This window comes from Chrysemys picta, chromosome 11, assembly GCF_011386835.1.
Source record: "Chrysemys picta bellii isolate R12L10 chromosome 11, ASM1138683v2, whole genome shotgun sequence".
NCBI lineage: Eukaryota > Metazoa > Chordata > Testudines > Emydidae > Chrysemys > Chrysemys picta.
In genome coordinates this window covers 68,525,591-68,552,418 of record NC_088801.1, presented here as the reverse complement: position 1 = coordinate 68,552,418, position 26,828 = coordinate 68,525,591, and the positions used below count along the sequence as shown (strand labels likewise).

The 26,828-nt window shown below is 48.0% G+C and overlaps 1 protein-coding gene and 2 long non-coding RNA genes across 13 annotated transcripts in view; 1 reads left to right on the top strand and 2 right to left on the bottom strand.

The window, feature by feature from the left end:
- Positions 1–6,986, bottom strand: part of LOC101941096 (zinc finger protein 436-like) — a 77,719-nt gene extending 70,733 nt beyond the window's left edge. For 3 of the 11 annotated variants that reach the window (XR_010591384.1, XM_065561109.1, XM_065561114.1), the window contains exons 1-2: positions 6,687–6,960; positions 904–1,070 (exon numbers count right to left, since the gene is read on the bottom strand). Coding sequence is in view for 7 of the 11 variants with exons in the window: in XM_065561109.1 (XP_065417181.1) it covers positions 904–1,065 (162 nt within the window). In the remaining 4 variants the exon portion in view is untranslated. Of the gene's footprint in view, positions 1–903; positions 1,071–6,686 lie in introns of all 11 variants that reach the window. The other 8 variants (XR_010591386.1, XR_010591385.1, XR_010591387.1 and 5 more) reach the window with 8 other exon arrangements.
- LOC135974179 (uncharacterized) overlaps positions 1–26,828 on the bottom strand; it is a 217,352-nt gene that overhangs the window by 124,453 nt on the left and 66,071 nt on the right. The window lies entirely within an intron of this gene.
- On the top strand, positions 19,653–25,424 carry LOC135974180 (uncharacterized). Its single transcript, XR_010591396.1, has 2 exons — positions 19,653–20,488; positions 20,522–25,424. It is a non-coding gene; the product is annotated as an uncharacterized LOC135974180 (long non-coding RNA).

Below are 26,828 nucleotides of genomic sequence, written 5' to 3'. Positions count from 1 at the left end.
AGAGTTGGTAGGGCAACTCCCACCTTTTCATGTTCTCTGTATGTGTATATATATCTCCTTACTATATGTTCCATTCTATGCATCCGATGAAGTGGGCTGTAGCCCACAAAAGCTTATGCTCAAATAAATGTGTTAGTCTCTAAGGTGCCACAAGTACTCCTGTTCTTTTTGCGGATACAGACTAACACAGCTGCTACTCGGAAACCTATAATTAATCCCAATCAACATGGGTTTAGATCCTAGCAAACTAACTGCATGTATTTTTGGATGAGATTAGATGTTTGGCTGATTAAGATAATAACGCTGATGTGATATACGTAGACTTCTTTAAGGCATTTGACTTGGTACAGAACAATCTTTTGATTAAACAACCAGAAAAATTCAAAATTAACATTGCACACATGAAATACATTAAAATGTGGCTGATAGGTTTCAAAATGTAACTGTAAGTGAGAAACCATGGTTGAGTAGGTGTGTTTCTAGTGGGATCTCACAAGGATTGGTTCTTGACCCTGTGCTATTTATCAATGAGCTGGAAGAGAACATAAAGTCATCATTGATAAAGTTTGCAGATGCAAAGATTGGGGGAGCAGCAAATAACAAAGTGTATCGGTAGGTTCAGGCTCCAGCACTGGGAGTCTGGGAAGTTTTCCCAGGAGCGTTATTTCCTGTTCCACAAACAGGGGAAGTCCCACTCCCAACCCCCAGGAGTCTGTTCCTCGAAAGCAAGCCCCAGATTCAACTAGTTCCAGCAGGATGGTCATACCCTGTCCCCTCCCTTTCTCTACCTTGTCTATTTCCTGCCCCGCTCCTCCCACCTCCAGCAGCTCCCATCCTCCTGTGCATTTACTGCCCCTCTCCCTCCCACCAGAACCCACCACCAGCTTCCAGACAATCCCTTACCTGAGCTGGCTCCACTGACGCCATTTCCTTTCCCCTAGGAGGATGAGACGATCCGGAGCAAAATGTGGATGTTATTCTGCAGTCTGTCAGGGCGAGAAGGGCAGTTGGAGTGATTTCAGAAGGGGTTTTGTCCATTTCACATTCTCCATTCATCCCAGGCATTCTCCCTTCAAATAGACATTCGAGGTTCTATTGCACTGAGAAACACTTAGGGTATGTCTACACCAGACCGATACAGCTTTGGATTTCCTACTTTTGAGAGGTTTGAGTGTTGCTGAACTCGATATGCTGGAAGGGCTCAGGACAGCACTGGGCAACTTGAAGAGTGGAAAGGAAGGGGGATGGAGCTGGGAGGTTCCCTGGCAGTGGGAGGGGGTAGCAGCAGGAGATGACTGGCAGTGGGGATGGGGAGAGCAGGGTTAGGTCATGGTGTGGGGGAGCAGCTGGGACTGGGTAACCTGGAGCTGGGCAGTCTCCATGTGGGAGATTTGCTTCTCCCTTCCCCCCATGTGCCCCTTCGATGCCCTGTTTCCAGTAGAGAATGGCCAACCTGGGGAATGGCTCAGGACAACAATTCCCTACCAAACAAGGACAAAGCACTGCAGATACAAGGGGTAGGAAACACACCAAATCTGAGATTTTAAATTGACATTGGAGAATTAAGAGAGAAAAAACGGGGCAAAAGCTGAATGGAGAAACTGTCAATAATTTGAGAGAAAGGAAGGAGAAATCAACATAGATTTTATATCCATATTTGATAATTATAGAGAAATGCAACAGAATTGGAGAGGATTTTATAAATCTTTCAGAGGGAAGTGGCAAAATCTCCCCCCACCCCCCACCCCTGCCAATTTCCTGACTGCTCCCAACTCACACTGTCTCTCCCTCCATCTCTGTCCTTCCCCCACCCTTCCCTGCCTGGCACCTCCACACTCCAGACACACAAAGGAGAACACCACGGAGCCAGTCTCTTCCCCTCCTCAATCCCCAGTTTTGCCACTGGGCAGAATCTGGCAGGAGATCAGTGGCTTCAGTGCTGTTATGGGAGCTAATTTAGCTACAACTAATCAGGAAAGAGATCTTGAAGTCATCGTGGATAGTTCTCTGAAGATGTCCACGCAGTGTGCAGCGGCAGTCAAAAAAGCAAACAGGATGTTAGGAATCATTCAAAAAGGATTGAGAATAAGACGGAGAATATCTTATTGCCCTTATATAAATCCATGGTACGCCCACATCTTGAATACTGCATACAGATGTGGTCTCCTCATCTCAAAAAAGATATACTGGCATTAGAAAAGGTTCAGAGAAGGGCAACTAAAATGATTAGGGGTTTGGAACAGGTCCCATATGAGGAGAGATTAAAGAGACTAGGACTTTTCATCTTGGAAAAGAGGAGACTAAGGGGGGATATGATAAGGTATATCAAATCATGAGTGGTATGGAGAAAGTGAATAAGGAAAAGTTATTTACTTGTTCCCATAATATAAGAACTAGGGGCCACCAAATGAAATTAATGGGCAGCAGGTTTAAAACAAATAAAAGGAAATTCTTCTTCACACAGCGCACAGTCAACATGTGGAACTCCTTGCCTGAGGAGGTTGTGAAGGCTAGGACTATAACAGGGTTTAAAAGAGAACTAGATAAATTCATGGAGGTTAAGTCCATTAATGGCTATTAGCCAGGATGCGTAAGGAATGGTGTCCCTAGCCTCTGTTTGTCAGAGGGTGGAGAGGGATGGCAGGAGAGAGATCACTTAATCATTACGTGTTAGGTTCACTCACTCTGGGACACCTGGCATTGGTCACTGTCAGTAGACAGGATACTGGGCAGGATGGACCTTTGGTCTGACCCAGTATGGCCATTCTTATGTTCTCTGATCCCGCCCACAGGTGCATTAACAACAAGTAGCAGATTCCCAGGGGCTGTGAGATCCGAGGCTCCTGGTGACATTTGTGCAGAGTCACTTTTCTGACCATCCCCAGGGTCTCTCTCAGTCACCTGGAGTCTCCGGCGCAGCAGTTGGGTTGGCAGAGCCTGGGGCTGCCTTAGGGGGCTAGTTCCTGCCACTGAAGTACCTGCCTGGACTGGGCACAGAGGAGGCTTTAATGAAGGTCTCTCCACAGCACAGACCCTGCTGAGGAGCAGCAGCAGCTCAGCCTAGGCTCCCAGATCACAGGGGAGGCAACACCATCGCACCCAAGGAACTCAACCCTGATACCTTGAGTAAAGAGAGACAGAGAGAGCAGCCTCCCCTCCCTTGGCAACAGCCAGAGCCCTCTGGTGACAGCAGCTAAGGACACAACGTCCCGGATCTTACAAACTCCCATGTTAATCCAGAGTCACTCCTTTTCCTTCCTTGCAGTGACTGACATTGGGGAGGGGAAGACGCCAAAATCTAGTTAAACACATCCTGGGAGGGGAGGTTCCACGCCTTCCCCCCTCCCCTGCTCCCTACATCTGGGGCAAGGACTCAGGGCAACTATCTTCCCTCCAAACCCTGAACATCCTACAGTTCTGAAAGGGATATGAAACAAAATTTGTGGTGATTTTATATTAGTATTTGATCAATGGAGAGAAAGTTATCACCACCCCCGACCGGCCATTCAGACAGCCCTGGGCAATGCTGCTTTAACAGGAGACGGGAGTGGATGGAGGAGCCAATTCAATAAACTTCCATGCCCTGTCATTGGCTAATAATGGTCACCCTAGACCCACCCCAGAGGTGGCTGGTCTCAGCACTGCAGGAAGAGACCACTCATGGTGACCATTCACCACGGGCTCTGGGGACCCTTCTGGTGAAAACAGCTATTGAAATGTGAGGAGTTAGTACAGGAGGATGGAGTGTCTCAGCTGCTCTGGGCGCTGCCCAGGGGAACAGGGCAGCGCCCAGAGCAAACAGAGCAGCCCCCTGAGGGGAATAAACCCCGTGTCTCGCACCATCAGGGGAAAGGAAATTCAGTCAGGGTCCGGCCACCTCTCCTGTTAGCAGTTGGGAGACACCGTTTTCCAGATAGTGTGAGGCCCTGCCTGGGATGTGTATCTGAAATGGGGCAAGTCACTCTGATCAGCAACCAAACGGATTTTAAAGGAGACAAAGGGGGAAGCAAATGATTCTCAAATGAGAGGGGGCCAGTTGATCACTGGGGAATTTAACTTCTCTGCAACCTCCACTATGGAGAATGGCAACAGGTTCCCTTGAACAAAGGAGAAGGGGCTGCACATGAAAAACAAGGGGAACTCCTACAAGCTAGAAAGGATTTTTTAAAATTAGTAATTCATAATTATCTGGAAATGGCAAATTCTGAAATGTGATATCAGTGTTCAGTAATTAAAAAGAAAAGGGAGCAAATATGAGAATTTTGTCACATAACAGAGGAAGCAGAAAAGTTTGAGGGATTTTATATCTATAGTTGATTCAAGGTAAAGTGGTAAAATCTGAGTGGATTTCATATCAATATTTGACAATTAGGAAGAGAAAGGGGCAATCAACATTCAAGGATTTAAGAAAAGGACAACGTCTGAGGAGATTTTATGATAATATCAGATGATCAGATGGGAAAAACCTCAGGGGATAATAAATCATAGATAACGAGAGAGAAAATGGGGCAAAATGTTTGGGAATTTTCTGTCAATATTTTAGAACTGAGGAGAAAATGGGGCAAAAACTAAACATTTCCTAATATAAGTGAAAAACACCAACATCTGGGGGGACTTTATGTCGATATTGAAGAATGGGAGGGAAAAGTGGGAATGTTTAAGGGGATTTGTGATGGGATGCAGCTGGCCTTTGCAGCTCCCTACAGGAGACCCCATGATCTTACTACACCCCACCCCAGGAAGCAGTGAAGGTGGGTCCTCTGGGCCTGCCTTGTGCCTACACAGGCCTCAAAAAAGCAGCCACTCAGAGCCCAGCAGGCTCAGATAAAAGGAGCTGCAGGGGCACAGCAGATCAGTCCCTGGCTGCAGGGCTGGCTCTAACTTTTTTGCTGCCCCAAGCAGCAAAAAAAAGTGCCGCCCCCGAGCCCCCCGCCGAGCGCCGCGCCACCCCCACCCCCCAGCGCCGCCCCGCCCCGCCGAGCGCCGCCAGAGCCCGCCCCCCCGGCCGAGCGCCGCCGGAACACACGCACCCCCCCTGCAGCGCCGCGCCCCGCGTCGCCCCCCCGAGCGCCGCGCCGCCAGAGTCCCCCCCCCCCCGCCAAGCGCTGTTGGAACCCCCCCAGCGGCGCGCCCGCACCCCCCCCCTGCCGAGCGCCGCTGGCGCGCCACCCCGCGGAATGCCGCGCCGCACTCCCCCCGCAGCCCCTTACCAGGTGCCACCCCAAGCATGTGCTTGGGTGCCTGGTGCCGGCCCTGCCTGGCTGGGACCAGAAGAGTAAAGCAAGGGGGCTCTTCCCTGGCCTAGTGAGAAAGAACCACCTAAGGATGGCACCCCTCTGATAGGGCTGCAGATAGAAGGGCCCCGTAGGAAGAATCCCAGGGAAATAGCAGTGATGGATTGGAGTGAGCAGTACATGGCTGCTGTGTATAGGGTCCTTGGGTTAGAACCTGGGATAATGGCCTGGTCTGGGTTCCCCTGGCAACAGGTAAAATGGTGTAAGCTACCAAAAGGGGACAGGCCACCTTTTGAAGGTCTCAGAGCTGGGGCTGAAGGCTCTAGCGAGGAGAAGTAGACCGCTTCTTTGTTGGACTCTAATACCCTGACAAGGGTTCATTGAGACTTTGGGACTCTGCCAGAGGCCCGACGACGGAATTCCCACCAAGCTGGCCGGTGGCCTGCAGAGGACACCAGGAGAACAGAAGGTCTGGGATGCTGCACCCTGCTGCTCCGAGATCCTCGAGAGGTGAGTGCCCCATTAGGGGATTATACAGCAATGTACAACAAACAGCACAAAGTGATGAATCCCCCTTGCCTGACGTTCACAGGGGCAGCAGGGAGCCCTGGACAATGCTACTTTAACAGGAGCAGGGAGGGTGGAGGAGCCAGAAGGCCATGGGGGATGGGCAGTGAGGTCTGGCAATGGGACTAGCAGCTTTTAGTGGCTGAAGGGGCCTGGGGTGGGGGAGAATGGGAAGCAGCTGGGCTGGGCAGCCTCCCCTCCCTGCCCTGCTGCTGGCTCCCACCCCAGAGGCAGCTGTGCCTCATGGCTCGCCCAAACTGCACCCACCACCCCATTCCTACTTGGCAAATGACTCGTGGCAACAATTTCCCCCCTAAACAAGGACAAGTCACTGCAGATAAAATGAGTGGGAAACCCCCCAAATCTGAGGAGATTGTAAATTCTGCACTGGGGAGAGAATGGGGCAAAAGCTGTGGCAGAGAACAGAGGAACTCAATCATGGGAGAGAGAAGAAGGGAAAGCGACAGAGGTTTTACATCCGTATTTGCTAATTCTGTAGCAGTGGGGCAGAGCCGGGAGGATTTTATCAGTCTGGGAGAGAGAAGAGGTAAAAACAGAGGGGATTTCATTCCCCCGTATGGGCACCTGCTATTCGCCTCTCCCTGTAATGTCCTGGCTGCACAGAGATAGGTAAATCTATCACACGTCACATGGTGTCTCTGCTCCCCACCCTCCTTTTCCCTTCGTCCCCGCCATATTGTCACCCCCCCACACACACACCTGACAATTCCTCCCCCGACCCCCAGAGCAACCCCCCCCCCCGCCTTTTCCCAACACAGCCCCCGGCCGGCGCAGTCACAGCGCGGGAGCAGATCCTGGGCTCCTGGGGACGTGGTGCAGTTACTTTCCTGCCCGGCCCAGCCCTGTCCCCGGCCCCTCAGTTACCTGGGTCTCCGGCCCGGAGTTGATGCCGGCAGAGCCGGGCCCGGGGGCTAGTCCCAGCCCCGCAGAGGAAGCCCCCTCTGACCGGGCGCAGAAGCAGCTGCACCGAAGGTCTCCCGGGGGCACAGCCCCGTGGGAGCAGCCGCTGCTCAGCCCTGGCTCCCAGCGGAGGGAGGCAGCAGCGCCCTGCAATGTCCCAGCCCCCGGCCCGGGGCTGCCTGGGACCTGCTCGGCCCTTTGTTCTCCCCAGCGCTGCCCGCCCGCTCCCTCCTCCCAGCACCGCCCGCTCCGCTGCTCCAGCCCCTTCCTGTGTCCCGCAGCACCAGCCCCCACCCCCCGGTTGCCTGCAGCGCTCCCCGCACCGGGGCTCTCTCTGCCCGGGACCAGCGCAGCCCGGGCTCCGCCCGCATCAGCTCCCGAGCCGGGCACGGCAGGGGGAGACCTCGGGGCCAGGGCTGGGGCCGGGCAGGAAAGTGCTTCTGCACACGCGGTCCCCTCATCCCAGCTCCGCTCCTCGGCTGGGGCCTGCCGGTCCTAGCGCTGCTGCAGGCGCCCGACACGCTGGGCTGGGCTGGCTCCTCCAGCTGCTCGGTCACATCTGCTGAGGCCCCTGCCCGGGGCTAGGCACGTGTCTTGCTGGCCTGGGGCCCTAGGGGGCAAACCTGGAGGGGGGATGGGCAGAGTCTGTGCAGGGGCAAACTGGATGCTCAGGACGGTCAAACAGGTGGGGGCAGGGGCAGGAGAGGGGCCAGGGGGAAATCAGGGGCAGGGGGTAGGAGCCAGGGTAAGAATGGGGCACAGGCACTGCCTGAGAGTGGGAGAGGGGAAAGCCCGGGGGGGGGGGGCAAGAGAGGATAAAAGTGACCCCAAATAGGGTGAACCATCTGCATTGGCTGACCACATGGGTGGGTAGATGGTTATGTCTGGCCTGTAGTGTAGGAAACTACTCCCTGTAGGAATTTGCTACCTGTAGCAGGTACTGAGATATAAAGACAGGTTTCAGAATAGCAGCCCTGTTAGTCTGTATCCACAAAAAGAACAGGAGTACTTGTGGCACCTTAGAGACTAACAAATTTATTTGAGCATAAGCTTTCGTGGGCTACAGCCCACTTCTTCGGATGCATAGAATGGAACATATATTGAGGAGATCTGTATGTGTGTGTGTATATATATATAGATACAGAGAGCATGAAAAGGTGGGAATTGTCTTCCCAACTCTGAGAAGCCAATTAAGTAAGAGGAAAAAAATTTTTGAAGTGATAATCAAGATAGCCCAGTACAGACAGTTTGATAAGAAGTGTGAGAATACTTACATGGGGAGATGGATTCAATGTTTGTAATGGCTCAGCCATTCCCAGTCTCTATTCAAGCCTAAGTTGATTGTATCTAGTTTACATATCAATTCGAGTTCAGCAGTTTCTCGTTGGAGTCTATTTTTGAAGCTTTTCTGTTGCAAAATTGCCACCCTCAGGTCTGTTATTGAGTGACCAGACAGGTTAAAGTGTTCTCCTGCTGGTTTTTGAATGTTATGATCAGATTTGTATCCATTTATTCTTTTGCATAGAGACTGTCCAGTTTGGCCAATGTACATGGCAGAGGGGCATTGCTGGCACTTGATGGAATATATCACATTGGTAGATGTGCAGGTGAATGAGCCCCTGATGGCATGGCTGATGTGATTAGGTCCTATGATGATGTCACTTGAATAGATATGTGGACAGAGTTGGCATCGGGCTTTGTTGCAAGGATAGGTTCCTGGGTCAGTGTTTTTTGTTCAGTGATGTGTGGTTGCTGGTGAGTATTTGCTTCAGGTTGGGGGGTTGTCTGTAAGCGAGGACAGGTCTGTCTCCCAAGATCTGTGAGAGTGAGGGATCATCTTTCAGGATAGGTTGTAGATCTTTGATGATGCGCTGGAGAGGTTTTAGTTGAAGGCTGAAGGTGACAGCTAGTGGGGTTCTGTTATTTTCTTTGTTGGGCCTGTCTTGTAGGAGGTGACTTCTGGGTACTCATCTGGCTCTGTCAATCTGTTTTTTCACTTCAGCAGGTGGGTATTCTAGTTTTAAGAATGCTTGATAGAGATCTTGTAGGTGCTTGCCTCTGTCTGAGGGATTGGAGCAAATGCGGTTGTATCTTAGAGCTTGGCTGTAGACAATGGATCGTGTGGTATGTCCTGGATGGAAGCTGGAGGCATGTAGGTAAGTATAGCGGTCAGTAAGTTTCTGTTATAGGGTGGTATTTATGTGACCATCGCTTATTAGCACAGTAGTGTCCAGGAAATGGACCGCTTGTGTGGATTGATCTAGGCTGAGGTTGATGGTGGGATGGAAATTATTGAAATCATGGTGGAATTCCTCAAAGGCTTCTTTTCCATGGGTCCAGATGATGAAGATGTCATCAATGTAGCGCATGTAGAGTAGGGGCGTTAGGGGACGAGAGCTAAGGAAGCGTTGTTCTAAGTCATGGATGTAATGGATTGTAAAAAACTGCTGTTGTAAAAAACTGCTATCTGATGTAACAAATGCCTACAGATAGCAGTTTGTCCCCTGCACTCTTGTGTTGTCCCCTGCACTCATGGCAGGACTAAGTATTATCTAGATCATCCCTGACAGGTGTTTGTCCAACCTGCTCTTAAAAATCCCCAATGATGGAGATTCCACAACCTCCCTAGGCAATTTATTCCAGTGCTTAACAGTTAGCAAGTTTTTCCTAATGTCCAACCTAAACTGCCCTTGCTGCAATGCTTCTTGTCCTATCCTCAGAAGTTAAGAAGAACATTTTTCCCCCTCCTTATAACAACCTTTTATGTACTTGAAAACCGTTATCATGTTTCAATCTTCCCTCACAGATCATGTTTTCTAGACCTTTCATCATTTTTGTTGCTCTTCTCTGGACCTTCTCCAATTTGTCCACATCTTTCCTGAAATGTGGCGCCCAGAACTGGACACATTAGGCCTAAGCAGAGCAGAAGAATTACTTCTCGTGTCTTACTTAAAACACTCCTGCTAGTATATTCCAGTATTATGTTCAATTTTTTGCAACACTGTTGACTCATGTTAGGTTGTGGTCCACTATGACACCCAGATCCCTTTCCACAGTACTCCTTCCTAGGCAGTAATTTCCCATTTTGATTGTTCCTTCCAAAGAGGAGTACTTTGCATTTGTCCTTATTGAATTTCATCCTGTTTACTTCAGATCATTTCTCCAGTTTGTCCAGATCATTTTGAATTTTAATCCTATCCTCCAAAGCACTTGCAACCTCTCCCAGCTTGGTATCATCTGCAAACTTTATAAGTGTACTCTCTATGCCATTATCTAAATCATTGATGAAGAACCAGACCCAGAACTGATCCCTGCAGGACCCCACTTGTTATGCCCTTCCAGCATGACTGTGAACCACTGATAACTACTCTCTGGGAACGGTTTTCCAACCAGTTTTGCACTCACCTTATTGTAGCTCCATCCGGGTTGCATTTCCCTAGTTTGTTTATGAGAAGAGATATACCACATCTACCACTTCCCCTCTATCCATAAGACTTGTTACCCTGTCAAAGAAAGCTATCAGGTTGGTTTGACACGATTTGTTCTTGACAAATCCATGCTGACTGTTACTTATCACCTTATTTTCTTCTAGATGTTTTCAAACTGATTGCTTAATTATTTGCTCCATTGTCTTTCCGAGTCACAAGTTAAGCTGACTGGTCTGTAATTCCCTGGGTTGTCCTTATTTCCCTTTTTATAGAGTGGCACTATAATTGCCCTTTTCCAGTCTTCTGGAATCTCTCCCATCTTCCATGACTTTTCAAAGATAATCGCTAATGGTTTAGATATCTCCTCAGTCAGCTCCTTGAGTATTCTAGGATGCATTTCATCAGGCCCTGGTGACTTGAAGACATTTAATTTGTCTAAGTAATTTTTAACTTGTTCTTTTCCTATTTTTGCCTCTGATCCTCCCTCATTTTCACTGGCATTCACTATGTTAGACATCCAATCACCACCAATCTTCTTGGTGAAAACTGAAACAAGTCATTAAGAACCTCTGCCATTTCTACATTTTCTATTATTGTTTTTCCCCCCTCATTGAATAATGTGCCTACCCTGTCCTTGGTCTTTCTCTTGCTTCTAATGTATTTGTAGAATATTTTCTTGTTATCCTTTATGTCTCTAGCTAGTTTGATCTCGTTTTGTGCCTTGGCCTATCTAATTTTATCCCTACATACTTGTGTTATTTGTTTATATTCATTCTTTGTAATTTGACCTAGTTCCCACTTTTTGTAGGACTCTTCTTTAATTTTTAGATAATTGAAGATCTCCTGATAAAGCCAGGGTGGTCTCTTGCCATACTTCCTATCTTTCCTACGCAGTGGGCTAGTTTGCTCTTGCGCCCTTAATAATGTCTCTTTGAAAACCTGCCAATTGTCTTCAATTGTTTTTCCCCTTACAATTACTTCCGATGGAATCTTACCTACCAACTCCCTGAGTTTGCTAAAGTCTGCCTTCTTGAAATCCACTGTCTTTATTTTGCTGTTCTCCCTCCTACCATTCCTTAGAATCATGAACTCTATCATTTCATGATCACTTCCAAGAAAGCTGCCTTCCACTTTCAAATTCTCAACCAGTTCTCCCTATTTGTCAAAATAGAGAACAGCCTCTAGCTTAGCCTAGTAGCTTTCCCCACCTTCTGAAATAAAAAATGGTCTCCAATACATTCCAGTAACTTCTTGGATAATCCCCAAGGGGCGATAGCTACGACGTAGCATTGTCTTCACAAGGAGCTAGGTATATGTCACACCCCTGAGCGATGTAGTTAGATTGATAAATGACTTTGGTGTACACCAGATGTTGGTTTTCTCTTGTGTTTTATGCATTTACATCTCTTCTCTACCTTCTCCTACTCTGAAAGATCTCAAATTGGATTGAGTCCAGCGGAGGGCAACAAAAATGATCAGGGGGCTGGGGCACATAACCTACGAGGAGAGGCTGAGGGAACTGGTCTTGTTTAGTCTGCAGAAGAGAAGAGGGATGGGCATTTGATAGCAGCCTTCAACTACCTGAAAGGGGTGGGGGGCAGGGATTCCAAAGAGGATGGAGCTCGGCTGTTCTCAGGGGCCGCAGATGACAGAACAAGGAGCTATAGTCTCTAGTTCAAGTGGGGCAGGGCTAGGTTGAAGACGAATAAAAACAATTTTAGTGGGAGGGTGGTTACCTAGGGAGGAGGTGGAATCTCCATCCTTAGAGGTGTTTAAGGTTCACCTTGACAAAGCCCTGGCTGGGACAATATAGGTGGGGGTTGGTCCTGCTTTGAGTAGGGGATTGGACTAAATGACCTCCTGAGGTCCCTTCCAACCCTGATATTCTATGAGTCTATGACTGAAGTATGTGGTTAGAATCTACTTAGATAGGAAAGGAAACTATTAATGTGTAGGTCATATATGGAGGGGGGGTTGTCACCGTTTGTTTCCATCAGTCACATTTGTTTCTGTTTATATTTCTATCCCTTCTTAAAAAATGTCCTTTTGTTTGCTAACTGTACTCAAGTGCTGTGTGTGATACAGGAGCAGTGGTCTAGAGTAAAATTGGTAACCTGGGGCTAGACTGTTGCTTTGGGTACAGAGGATCTGGATTTCTCTGAGAATTTGAAGAAACTCAGGAGCGACGCTGTGTCAACTGGCAGGGCTTATGTAGCCCAGAGGAGGGTGCTTGAACGGCTGACCGTCTGGGTGAGTTTGGTCGCTAACATCCAGCTGACAAAGTGGAAGGACGTAACAAGGAGACCCTCCCTCCTCAGAACCCTGAGAACGGTCACGATGTACCTCTACAGTGAGCCACATGTCAATTGCGCACAGGGAAGGCACCCCATAGCACAGTTCCCTGAATCCAAATAGACCTAAAACTCTGCCCTATGAAATCATGACACATGTGCTCTTTTCGCTGTGAAAGCATGTAAAGGATGCAAGCTTTCCGTGATAAATTGGTCACCGAGAGCTGTTATTCTTTTCTCAGAGCTGCTGTACATTTGAAATGCTACAGAGGAAGCTAGGGTGATGACTGACACGAGGAAAATTGTTTGTCAACTCCACTGCCCAGTTCAGTTCATTGATTACAGTCCCAAAGAATACCTGGGTTAGATTGAGCCTAATCATCCTTCACTGTTGGGATCCAAAGTTTCATGAGGCAAAGAAAGAGCACGAGAGAGTCTTCAGAGGACATTCCTTTTCTGTGACTCACAAACTGTTGCCTTGTGGGTGTGGAAGTAGAGCAAGAACTGACAGGGATTTGAAGGGGATTTCATGCAAACAGTCCCCTCTGTGAGGAAGAGTCCGGCTAGCTGTAACCCTAATAACGTGAGACTTGTAGAAGTGAGAATTGTGTGAGGCGAGTGGGAAAGAACTGCGTGAGAAGTTATTGCAACCTTGTGTTAGATAAAATATGGAATGTAGACTATAGTCTAAATAGAAGTGAGAAAAATAACATATCAGGATGACCTATGTATAAAGAAAATGCAGCTGTTGCTCATCATTGTATGGAACAAAAGGTATAAATGCTTGCTGTAACTGTTTACCTGTAGAGAGACCTGTTTTTTAGCTCTCTCCCTCCACGCAATTGCTAGAGATAATAAAGTATCTGACTTTGCTGCACCCAACCAGAGAGTGAGATCTCTATTTTTCTCCAACAATTTGGGGGCTTGTCCTGGATGGCAACGCCTGCGGAGACATCAGCAGCTGCTGCGGATCATTCCCCTTCAAACCCCATGTCTCCACAATAGAGGTAAGAGAACTTTTGAAATCACTATTGGGGTGTCGGAGGAGGACTGTCCGTGGAGCCATCTGTCCCTGTTGGGCTTACGCGATCCGAACTTGTTGACTGTGCAGCAAGATCAGATGCAGAGCAGTGCTGGGGCACTGTTTTGCCACCCAATAAGGTTAGTTTGAAGTGGTACTGAGGACTATAGTTTGGCCACCCCAATAAGGTTAATGTATAAGGGAAATTCATTAGGTTAATGCACCTGTGCTGAGGGGTTGTTACCGCCTCATATAAGGGAAAGTTGTATTGAGTCCGGACATAAGGTACAGATGCATCATGGTATTTAGAAATAGAGGCCTTGGTGTGTGTGTGGGTATACCAGTGTGAATGCGAGTCGCTGGAAAACGCCCAGAGTATTCTGCGAAGTCGTAGGCTTGTGACCAGAAATACTCTAAAGCAAGCCCGATGACTCCACCTAGTGGATCGGTAAAAGATCCGACCCAAGGTTGGCTGTCTCTGCCTGGCATCGACCGCGAGGGGCCTGCCTGGGTCTAGGAGTGCGTGAACCCATCTTCCTTCTCCCTTTCCTCTCCGTGTGAGCCACTGACTGATCTGATCATCTCACTGGAAGTAATGAGAGTGAGGGTATGTCTACACTACGGGATTAATCCGAATTTATATAATTCGAATTTGAGAAACAGATTGTATAAAGTCGAAATGTATGCGGCCACACTAAGCACATTAATTCGGTGGTGTGCGTCCAAGTACCGGGGCTAGCGTCGATTTCTGCAGCGTTGCACTCTGGGTAGCTATCCCATAGCTATCCCATAGTTCCCGCAGTCTCCCGCGCCCATTGGAATTCTGGGTTGAGATCCCAGTGCCTGATGGGACAAAAAACATCGTCGCAGGTGGTTCTGGGTACAGCCTCACCTCCCTCACTCCCTCCCTCCCTCCCTGCATGAAAGCAACGGACGGCAGACAACCATTTCGCGCCTTTTTTCCTGGGTGAACACTGCAGACTCCATACCACGGCAAGCATGGAGCCCGCTCAGCTCAAGACAGCAGTCATGAACATTGTAAACACCTCGCGCGTTCTCGTGGAGTTTATGCTGAGCCAGGACCAGAAAAACGAGGCGAGGAGGCAGCAGCGGCGGCAGCGCAGCGACAAGCATGATGAGGACATGGACATGGACACAGAATTCTGTGAAACCATGGGCCCCGGTGCTTTGGAGATCATGTTGTTAATGGGGCAGGTTCTAGCCATGGAACGCCGATTCTGGGCAAGGGAAACAAGCACAGACTGGTGAGACCGCATAGTGTTGCAGGTCTGGGACGATTCCCAGTGGCTGCGGAACTTTCGCATGCGTAAGGGCACTTTCATGGAACTTTTTGACTTGCTGTCCCCTGCCCTGAAACGCCAGAATACCAAGATGAGAGCAGCCCTCACAGTTGAGAAGCGTGTGGCGATAGCCCTGTGGAAGCTTGCAACGCCAGACAGCTACCGGTCAGTCGGGAATCAATTTGGAGTGGGCAAATCTACGGTGGGGGCTGCTGTGATGCAAGTAGCCAAAGCAATCACTCAGGTGCTGCTACGAAAGTTAGTGACTCTGGGAAATGTGCAGGCCATAGTGGATGGCTTTGCTGCAATGGGATTCCCTAACTGTGGTGGGGCGATAGATGGAACCCATATCCCTATCTTGGCACCGGAGCACCAAGCCACCGAGTACATAAACCGCAAGGGGTACTTTTCCATGGTGCTGCAAGCACTTGTGGATCACAAGGGACGTTTCACCAACATCAACGCGGGCTGGGCGGGAAGGGTTCATGACGCTCGCATCTTCAGGAACACTACTCTGTTTAAAGGGCTGCAGCAAGGGACTTACTTTCCGGACCAGAAAATAACCATTGGGATGTTGAAATGCCAATAGTTATTCTTGGGGACCCAGCCTACCCCTTAATGCCATGGCTCATGAAGCCATACACAGGCAGCCTGGACAGGAGTCAGGAGCTGTTCAACTACAGGCTGAGCAAGTGCAGAATGGTGGTAGAATGTGCATTTGGCCGTTTAAAAGGTCACTGGCGTTCATTATTGACTCGCTCTGACCTCAGCCAAAGAAATCTCCCCATTGTTATTTCTGCTTGCTGCGTGCTCCACAATCTCTGTGAAAGTAAGGGGGAGACCTTTATGGCGAGGTGGGAGGCTGAGGCAAATCGCCTGGCTGCTGATTACGCGCAGCCAGACACCAGGGCGATTAGAAGAGCACACCAGGAAGCGCTGAGCATCAGAGAAGCTTTGAAAACCAGTTTCATGACTGGCCAGGCTACAGTGTGAAATATCTGTTTGTTTCTCCTTCATGAATACCTGCCCCCTTTATTGACTCATTTTCTGTAAGGAACCCACCCTCCCCCTTCCCCCAGCTTGCTTTCAAACCAAATAAAGTCACTATCATTTAAAAATCATTTATTCTTTATTAATAGATTAGAAAAAGAGGGAGGGAACCCGGGTGGGATTTGGGAGGAGGATCGGTGGGAAGGAAAAGGCCACTAAAAAAAGGTTAAAAAAATGACAGCCTTTTGCTTGGGCTGTCCACTGGGGTGGAATGGGAAGGTGTACGGAGCCTCCCCCCCGCGTTCTTACATGTCTGGGTGAGGAGGATACGGAACATGGGGAGAGGGAAGGGGGGCTGTAGCGGCAGTCTGTTTTCCTGCAGCCGTTCCTGAAGCTCCACCAGACGCCGAAGCATGTCTGTTTGCTCACGCAGCAGCCCCAGCGTTGCATCCTGCCTCCTCTGATCTTCCTGCCGCCACCTCTCATCTCGAGCGTCTCTCCTCTCCTCACGTTGGTCCCTCCTGTCCTCACGTTGGTCCCTCATGTCCTCACGTTCACTGGCTTCTTTCCTATACTTTGCAACCGTTTCCTTCCACTCATTCAGATGAGCTCTGTCACTGCGTCTGGATTCCATAATTTCTGAAAACATCTCGTCTCGCGTCTTCTTCTTACGACGCCTTATCTGTGATAGCCTTCGGGATGGAGGAGGGAGGCTTGAGGAATTTGCAGCTGCTGTAGGGAGGGGAAAGAAGAGAGAATTGTTTAAAAAGATACATTTTGCAGAACAATGCTTATACTCTTTCACGGTGACCAACACTATTCACATTACATAGCACATGTGATTTCTGTGCAAGGTCGCATTTTGCCTCTTAATACTGAGTGCCTGTGCCTGTGGCTTTGCTGCTAGAGATCACAGGTCCGGGCAACAGAATTCGGCTTGCATGCGGCCATGGTAAGCCATTGTCTTACGGCTTCTGCGCCCTCCTTTCCCACATACCAAGCAAAGCCCGTAGAGTGCTGCGGTTTTTCTGTTAACATTCAGCAGCAGCAGAAAACAAACTAACCACCCCACCCCCCCGCCATGAATTCTCTGGGATGATCACGGTACCCCTCCCCCCACCGCGTGGCTGGTAACAGGGAAGATCCCTGCTAGCCAAACGCGAAAAGCTCAGGGCCAATTTCCCATCTGCGCTTGGCTAACTGCAGGGAAGGATTTATTTTCAGCCACAGGCAAACAGCCCAGTAGGAACGGCCACTTCTGTCCCCTTAATTAAGTTCCCGTATTTCAACCAGGTTACCATGAGTGATATCACTCTCCTGAGGATTACACAACAAGATAAAGAACGGATGTTGCTTGAATGCCAGCAAACACCGGGACCATACGCTGCCAGGCTTTGTCAGGCAAGGATACCAGATTACTTGCTGCAAGCATGGCGTGGTCAAGTGTCCTACCATGGAGGACGGAATAAGGATGCACTGCCCAGAAACCTTGTGGCAAGGCTTTTGGAGTACCTCCAGGAGAGCTTCATGGAGATGTCCCTGGAGGATTTCCGCTCCATCCCCAGACACGTTAACAGACTTTTCCAGTAGCTGAACTGACCGCGAATGCATCCCAAGTCCTCAGGGCAAAGTAATCATTAAAAACCGTTTGCTTTTAAAACAAGTTTTATATTTTAAAAGGTAAACTCACCTGAGGTCCCTTCCATGGGGTCAGGGTCTTGGATACTGGCTTGGGAGGGTTGGAAGGGTACTTCAGTCAGGATGAGAAAAAGATCCTGGCTGTTGGGGAGAACGGAGTGCTGTGTGCTCTCTGCAAGCTCATCCTCCTCCTCCTCCTCCTCTCCCCCATCGGCAGAATCCTCAGGTGTAGCTGATGAGACTATCCCCGACCCGGAATCCACGATCACAGGTGGGGTAGTGGTGGCGGCCCCCCCTAGAATATGAGCGGAGAGGAAGCTGCTGAGGACATTGTGGATTTTTTTCAGCAATATCCCACTGCCGCAGCCTTTGCCTCCCCCGCCTCCCCCTCTGCAGGCTATGCCTGCTAATGAGCTTCACCCGGTAGTGTCAGTTTCACCGCAGCGTGTATCTACTGCACAAATTGTTCTTTCTTCTCCTGAGAGAGAATCCTCCCCTTCACCACTAAGGGGTGATTCTGAGCCTTCCAGGAGCTCGCCTGACCCCGGTCCTTCTGATGCAGGTGTCCGTTATTTTACTAGAAGCCAGGTACCAACAATCCAGGCTCCTTTGAGAGAATTGCCTAGTGCTGCAGGGGAATTGGTTATAGTGCATGCCCCTTGAACACCAGGGGATCTTAGAAACTTGGTAAAGGAATTTCCTAATGTCAGGGAGGAGCCAGAAAAATTTATAGAAGAGCACCGGAGAGTGACCCAGTGTTATAATCCATCTTGGGCAGATAATAACCAACTCTTGCTGGTAGTTATGCCACCCTAAGTTCAACAACGGCTTTCCAGACAGGCTGATTGGCCTGGTGCCGACCCTGGAATTGAGCGTAAGTTGAGAGAGGCTAGGGACCGTCTCTTAAACTCCATTACGGAGGTTTGCCCTAAGAAAATGGATTGGACAAAGATTACCAACTGTAAACAGAACAAAGGAGAGTCCCCTGCTGATTATCTAGACAGATTGACTAAGGTCTTTGAACAACATTTGAGAATCGCTCAGCCAGCTGAAAATGCCAGGCAGTAGGGGCTGCTTTCGTTCAGGGACTCTTACCAAAGGTTCAGCAGCAGTTAAGGACTATCTGCATTGGCTGGCAAACCAAACCCCTTTCTGAATTGGTGACAGTTGCCAATCATTATGCAGCTTGCATAGAGCAGAAGAAGGAGAGTACTGAAACAAAACTCTTGGCCTTGCAGTTACAAGCTTATCAAAATAAGGGTCGTGAGGGAATGAGGGGAGGACGAGGACGAGGTCGAGGAAGAGGGAGAAGTCCCTCATATCCTGCCCCGACAGGGAACACTGCATGCTACTTTTGTGACCAGGAGGGACACTGGAGAAATGAATGCCCAAACCGACCATCTCAGAACCCTCCACCTCCTTCCCCAAATCCTGAAGCGCCTGCTTTTCCCCCACAAAATAACTCTTACTAGGAAAGCCTGAGGAAATGTAACTGCATCATGAATCCTTTAATTCCTATTAACCAAGAAGGCCCATATGTAAATTGTGAAATTGCAGGACAATCTGTTACTTGTCTTGTGGATACTGGAGCTAGTAGATCTGCTTTAAGATCCTTAAAGTTTCCTTCTGTTCCTTTGTCAACTTTGTCTGTTAATGCCATTGGCATTTCAAATCAACCTGTTTCGCATCCTGTCACAAAACCCCTTTCTGTTTCACTGGGGCCCCTTGCTAACGAACACATGTTTTTGCTCAGCCTCTCCTCTCCTGTGAATTTGCTCAGCCTCTCCTCTCCTGTGAATTTGCTGGGAAGGGATCTTTTGTGTAAATTAGGCTGTACTATCTGTTGCACACCAGATAGCGTATTCTTACAAGTTCCCGATGAGAATACCAATCTAGTGTTGGCTACACTCCACATAGAAGAGCCAGCTAAATCACCAGCAGCTCTCAGCCCTGACCTTGTGCATTTGTTATCACAAGTGCCCCCGCATCTCTGGTCTTGGCATGCAAATGAAGTGGGACAGATTCGGACAGCCGAACCAGTTAAAATTTTTGTTGATCCTTTTAAAGCTTTGCCAAGGGTTCCACAATACCCACTGCATCCTGAAGCAGAGGAAGGAATAGCTCCAGTAATGGAGTCTTTATTACAGCAGGGTATTATTGTTGCCACTACCAGTTCTTGTAATACTCCTATCTTTCCTGTTAAGAAGCCAGGAAAGAATACCCATTGTTTTGTTCAAGATCTGCGCGGTTAATGCTGTTGTTTTGCCCTCTTTCCCTGTGGTTCCAAATCCAGCTACAATTCTTTCTTGTATTCCCCCTGCAGCCACTCACTTTACTGTTGTGGACCTTTGTTCATCTTTCTTTTCTATCCCCATTCACCTTGACAGCCAATATTTGTTTGCCTTCACCTACAAAGGACGCCAGTACACCTGGACCCGTTTACTCCAAGGGTATACTGAGTCCCCATCCCTGTTTTCCCAGATCTTAAAAAAAGGATCTGGACGACCAATCAGTGCTCATACAATATGTGGATGATCTTTTGCTGGCATCTCTTTCTTTTGAATCTTGTAAAGCTGATACTTTGGTTCTTTTGACTGATTTAACTGCTAAGGGTCACAAGGCATCCCAGGAAAAACTACAGCTGTGTCAGCCCAGGGTTCATTACCTTGGTCATGATATTTCCCCTGGTACTCGTCATTTATCAGATTCTCGGATTTCAGCTATTCTAAATATGCCTAGGCCTGCTACTATTTCTCAAATGGGTACTTTTCTTGGCATGACTGGGTACTGTAGACAGTGGATTTTAGGCTATGCAACAATGATTAAACCCTTACAGGATCTGACTAAGTCAGGTACTCCTGAGCCTCTTCCCTGGTCTCCAGAGGCTGAACGAGCTTTTGTTGCTATCAAGCAAAGCCTGTCCAGTGCACCAGCCCTGGGACTTCCTGATTATGCTAAACCATTTACTCTTTCTGTCATGAGCGTAATGGGTTTGCTTTGGCTGTACTAACGCAAAAGCACGGAGACAAACACCGTCCCATTGCTTATTACAGTACTGCCCTAGACGCTGTGGCAGCTGGATTTCCCCCTTGCCTGTGTGCTGTAGCTGCAGCGGCCCTTGCTGTTCAAGTATCTGAATCTATTGTCTTAGGATCTCCTTTGATTGTTGCTGTTCCTCATGCTGTGGCCGCACTCTTGTTAAAATCTAAGACACAGCATTTATCCACTTCTCATTTCACAAAATATGAGCTTGTCTTGTTGTCTTCATCTCATATTGCTTTGGCTCGTTGCCCTGTTCTAAATCCTGCCTTCTTGTTGCCTGGGCCAGAGGACGGAGAACCACATGACTGTGTATCTGTGACATCAGTTCTCTCCCGTCCAAGAGATGATTTGCTAGATGTGCCTTTGCAAAATCCTGATCTTATTTACTTTGTGGATGGTTCGTGCTTACGAGATTCTAAGGGTAAATTGGTTGCTGGTTATGCTGTGTGCTCTGCCCATGCTGTTATTGAAAGTGCTTTTCTTCCTTCTGTGTTTTCTTCTCAAGTGGCCGAACTTGTGGCTTTAACTCGAGCCTGCATTCTAGCTCAGGATCAAGCAGTTACAATTTATACAGACTCTCGTTATGCTTTTGGAGTGGTACATGATTATGGTTTGCTCTGGAAGTATAGAGGTTTCCTTACATCCACTGGTTCTCCTATTAAGAATAGTCTGTATGTATCTGCTCTTCTGGATGCCCTTTTATTGCCCAAAGCTATAGCTGTCGTGAAATGTACAGCTCACCAGACCCCTCATGATGAAGTTACCCATGGAAATGCTTTGGCAGACTCTGCAGCCAAAGCAGCGGCCCTTTCTGCACCTCAGGCTGAATATACTTGTGCTTTGATTGAGCAGCCTCCACTAGCCTCCCTTGAGGATCTTGCCAAGATCCAGGAAGCGGCACCAGCAGCTGAGAAACGTTTTTGGAGTGCTAATGGCTGTATTCTACACCCTGACCATCTTTGGCGTGCCCCAGCTGGTCGCCTGGTTGCACCGAAGATGCTAATGCCCTATCTTGCTCGTGTATACCACGGAATGGTACACGTGAGCAAAGGGGGGATGGTTGCTGCAGTTAACCGAGATTGGTGTGCGTTCGGTTTCCCAGTCATTGCACGTCACTACTGTCAACAATGTGTGATTTGTCAGCAGCATAACATTAGTAAAGCTGTTAAAGTTAGGCAGGCAGCTCCCCCTCCTCCTTGGGGACCTTTTGTAAATATTCAGATTGATTTTATTCAACTGTCTAAATGTTGTGGTTATGAATATGTATTGGTTTTAGTGGATGTATTTTCAAATTGGGTTGAAGCTTTTCCCTGCAGGAAAGCAGATGCCAGGACTGTTGTGAAACTTCTGCTTAAAGATTTTGTACCACGATTTGGCATCCCTGTGAGTATCAACAGTAACCGTGGAACTCATTTTACTGGACAGATTGTAAAAGAGTTATGTGCAGCTTTGCAGATCCAACACAACCTTCACTGCCCCCACCATCCGCAGTCTGCCGGGGCAGTGGAACGCCAGAATGGAATTCTGAAAAATAAACTGGCCAAGATTTGTGCTGAAACAAACTTAAAGTGGCCAGATGCCCTTCCTCTGGCACTAATGAGTATGAGAGCCACTCACAATCGAAAGACTGGACTCAGCCCTCATGGGATTTTGACAGGGCGCCCGATGCGACTACCAACTGCGCCCCCACTGACCCTAGCTCAGATGGACATTCATTTAATGGATGACACAATGCTTAAGTATTGTCAGGCACTAATGAAATGTGTTAAGTCTTTTTATACACAGGTGAAAGAAGCACTACCCAAGGATCCTGTGCAGCCCTGCCACTCACTGGAACCAGGAGACTGGGTCTACATAAAGGTCCATCAGCGAAAGACTGCCCTGGCTCCACGCTTGAAGGGCCCTTTCCAAGTCCTGTTAACCACCAACACTGCTGTGAAGTGCCAAGGACTGCCCACCTGGACCCATGGTTTGCACTGCAAAAAGACCCCTCCACCTGGAGAAGATTCTACAGCTGCTGATCAGCCTATTTCTCCTGCTAGCTCTGCTGTGCCTCCTGGACAGCAAGAAAGGAGGACAAGGTGAAGTGCTAGTAACCTCTCCCTTGTCCACTGACAGATCTACAATGCCTTTGAATTCTTTTACAAGAATCACACCAGTACAGGGTGAAGTGCTAGTAACCTCTCCCCTGCACTATGGTGAATCACAACTGCTTTTGAAGAAGAAAAGAAGAAACACTTGCTCTGCTGAAACCACTAAAGTCCAGGGATTCCTGACTACAAGAGACATTAAGAACTGGCCCTGGTGGAAGAGACGGAGCATTGTTTATTGGCAAGGAGGGAACTGTGGGGACCGTTCCTGGGAATGCGGGGTCCAGTGGTGGGGTGGATTTTTTCCAGGATCAGGGCTTTGTGCTTATGGACAGGTACCTTCAGGATGCACTGCCCTCCCTAATTGGCTTTCAGATGATGAATATCAAAAACGCCTTGCCACCACAAAGACTACGCCCACCACTAGTCCCTTGACCCCTGCCACCACCACTGTAACTTATCCAGATACAAACAGTACTGTATATTCCAATGAAACCCATTGGCCAAGGCTTTCACATCTTAGTGATTTACTGAAATTTTGTTCAGAGAAATTATTCTTTAAAGTTCAGGATAATGTATATGAGCGAACAATTGAATGGAAAACAAATGGATCAGTAGAGATAGAAGTACATGATATCACTACCAGCGAACCCCAAGAATTAATAATTGCAATTGATGGGTTCTATAGTGAAGTAGATATGATGGTTGTTCCTGGAATTTGTACTGTGTTAAATAAGAGAAGCCCTTATTGTTATTTAGTCACCCAATTAGTGAATAATCAAACAAATACCCAAAGAGTTTGTTCTGCCACTAAAAATTTTACCTGCATAGAAATTATTCCGGTAACTAATAATGTGACCTGTACCTTATTGCAATACACCCCCTCTTATGCCATTAATGTTAATGCCTCCCGGAAGTACATAAAGGTATTTGACCAACAGATGTGGTATAGTACTACACCAAAGAGAGATGTATTAGGATATCGGTGGACTGTGATTAACACAACATTAGGGACTGTTAAATTTTCATTGTCCTTATCCAGTTTCCAGATTACCTCTACATACCCAAACTGTTCACAGGGGGCTGCCATTAGATTAGCACAACAGAGGGCTTGGATTATTTCTTCTAGAAAGAAGAGAGACTTGACCGGATCCCTGTGGGATGGGGCCAATAGTGCAGCAGGTGTGGAATATTTTTAAGAACCAAGAACATGATGAGAAATTGGGCCAACTAGAGAAGGCCATTGGCCTTGTTTCTGGAGCACAACTAACCCAGGTACAGGCTGGAGTTGGTGAGTTACATGTTATTTCCGCCCTTAGTTCTATGACCCAGAAGTTGCTGACAGAGATGGTATTGAATATCACTGAGGCTGGGAAGGCATTGCAGTGGGATCTAGCATGCTCAGAGATTCAGGATTTCCTGAATGACCAGCTAATGGCCATTCGGAATGATCTAGAGCACCAGGCTTCGCCCACTGCCCTTACAGACACATCAGGAGTACCATCTGATATGTGGCCATGGAGACATACTTGGAAACTTTCTGGGTGGAAGTGTGGACATTCTCAGTGCTCCTTCCAACCATATGGACAGGTTCAGGGGGTGTGGGCTCCCACATACCGTATCCTGCCGGGTCCATGGGGAGGATGCATGTGGAATTGGGTAATTCACCGAGACATCTGGGAAATTAGACCACCTGGTATGCCCAATCGATTTTTAGTCAGTGCTCCTAGGATTACACCTGACATTTGGATGGGGTTAGGTAGTCTATAGACATTTTGGCCATTAGAACCCCCACAGCTTCAGTGTATACGTAAACTGAAGCCAGGAGAAGTTGTCACTGTTTATGACTACGTTTGCTAGGAGGGTAGGGGACAAGGAACTACCCTGACAGGACACTTACTTTTTCAAGCTAATGATAGCTGTGTGTATGTTAATGACACCATATTGAAAGACATACATTTTAATCTCACTACCACTGCAGGCAATCATATTATTTACTGGCCTGCAGATAGAGTTTTCCAAGTAGCCCTTAGGTTCCAGATACCCTTTAATTGGACTAGTTTAGTGCCTGATAGATTTCAGAATTTGTTTTCACTGTTACCAGAGATTCAGAAAATCTCTGAAGTACAAGGGCAAATTCACATGCTTCAAAATATATATCAAGTTGAAAAGTATGCCTTTCATACTGCTTATAGAGTATCTACTTTATGTACTAAGTATGATGTATTGTGTTTTATGACTAAGACTGTACAACAACCCCATTATAGTATTGCTATGGGAATGTTATTGCTTGTATTGCTATTAGTTATTTTAGGATTATGTTGTTGTTGTTGTTGTAAAAGACGTAATAATAGTAATGCATTGTCATTACATCCAATCAGAACCCCTAAGATTGAAGCATCTGATGTAGAATCTGAAGTCCAGGACTTGATGCAAATAGAGATTTGAGAATGTTTGTTGTACTAGTAGTACAAAAGGGGGGGTTGTGGAAGCAGAGAAAGAACTGACAGAAAGGAACTGCAATGCATGACAGTTCGTTAGCAAGAGTCAGGCTAACTGTAACCCTAATAACGCGAGATTTGTAGAAGCGAGGATTGTGTGAGGCGGGTGGGAAAGAACTGTGTGAGAAGTTGTTGTGACCTTGTATAGATAAGGTGTAGAAGACCTTGTGTAGATAAGGTATAGAAAATATTTTCTGTTGGCTAGAGTCAAAACAAATGAGGAAATAAGATATCAAGATGGCCTATGTATAAACAAAATGCAGCTGTCCCTCATTATTTCTGTAATGAAAGGTATAAATGCTTGCTGTAATTAGTTACCTGAGAGAGACCTGCTTAGCTCTCTCCCTCTGCACAATTGTGAGAGTTAATAAAGCATCTGACTTGCTGTACCTAAACAAAAGAGTGAGAACTCTGTTTTTCTCCGACATGGATATGAGTCAACAGTGTACCCTTGTTGCCAAGAAGGCTAACGGCATTTTGGGCTGTATAAGTAGGGGCATTGCCAGCCGATCGAGGGACGTGATCATTCCCCTCTATTCGGCATTGGTGAAGCCTCATCTGGAGTACTGTGTCCAGTTTTGGGCCCCACACTACAAGAAGGATGTGGAAAAATTGGAGAGAGTCCAGCGGAGGGCAACAAAAATGATTAGGGGGCTGGAGCACATGATTTATGAGGAGAGGCTGAGGGAACTGGGCTTATTTAGTCTGCAGAAGAGACGAATGAGGGGGGATTTGATAGCTGCTTTCAACTACCTGAAAGGGGGTTGCAAAGAGGATGGATCTAGACTGTTCTCAGTGGTATCAGATGACAGAACAAGTAGCAATGGTCTCAAGTTGCAGTGCGGGAGGTCTAGGTTGGATATTAGGAAAAACTAGGAGGGTGGTGAAGCACTGGAATGGGTTACCTAGGGAGGTGGTGGAATCTCCATCCTTAGAGGTTTTTAAGATCAGGCTGGGATGATTTAGTTGGGGTTGGTCCTCCTTTGAGCAGAGGGTTAGACTAGATACCTCCTGAGGTCCCTTCCAACCCTGATATTCTATGGTCAGGGGAGGTCCCAGACAATTGGGAAAAAAGCAAATATAATGTCCAAATTTAAAAAAGGAAAGAAGGAGGATCCGGGGAACTACAGGCCGGTCCGCCTTACCTCAGTCCCTGGCAAAATGATGGAGGATGTCCTGAAGGAGTCCATTTTGAAGCACTTGGAGGAGAGGAAGGCTGATCGGGAACAGTCAACGTGGATTCAACACGGGCAAGTCATGCCTGACCAACCTGATTGCCCCGTGACAACATCCCTGTCACCCTCACGTCCCATTGAACCAGCTAACGTTCCTGTTAGGGCTAAACTTTCTTTCGTCTAGGCGATATTGACTGCCCAGAGGCACTAGCTCACCCTCTCTGGTGCCTGGGCCACATGCAAGGGAACAGCTACTGCTCTCGATTATGCTACAGCTCAAGAGGCAGAGGTCTGCACCTGGTGGATCAAAGGTCCTTAGTCTGATGATGAGTCGGGGGGGGGGGGGTCGGTTTGGCTCCCCAGAATGTTGAGGTTGGGAGCTGTACAAATACAGGAAATGACACAAAAAATGTGCAGCCGCCTTGTCTGTGCGTGATCCTGGGGGCAGGAGGACAAGGCCGCTGTCTCTGAGCAAGACCCACCAGCACCAGGGGTCGGTGCCGGATGTGCAATGGGCAGAAACATGCCCGGACACAGGCTCACTTGTGCAGCAATCCCTCTGCACTGCTCCTCCCTGGTCCAGCCAGCCCCAGACGAGCCTGTCCCAGAGACATGGACTGTCCCGTCGC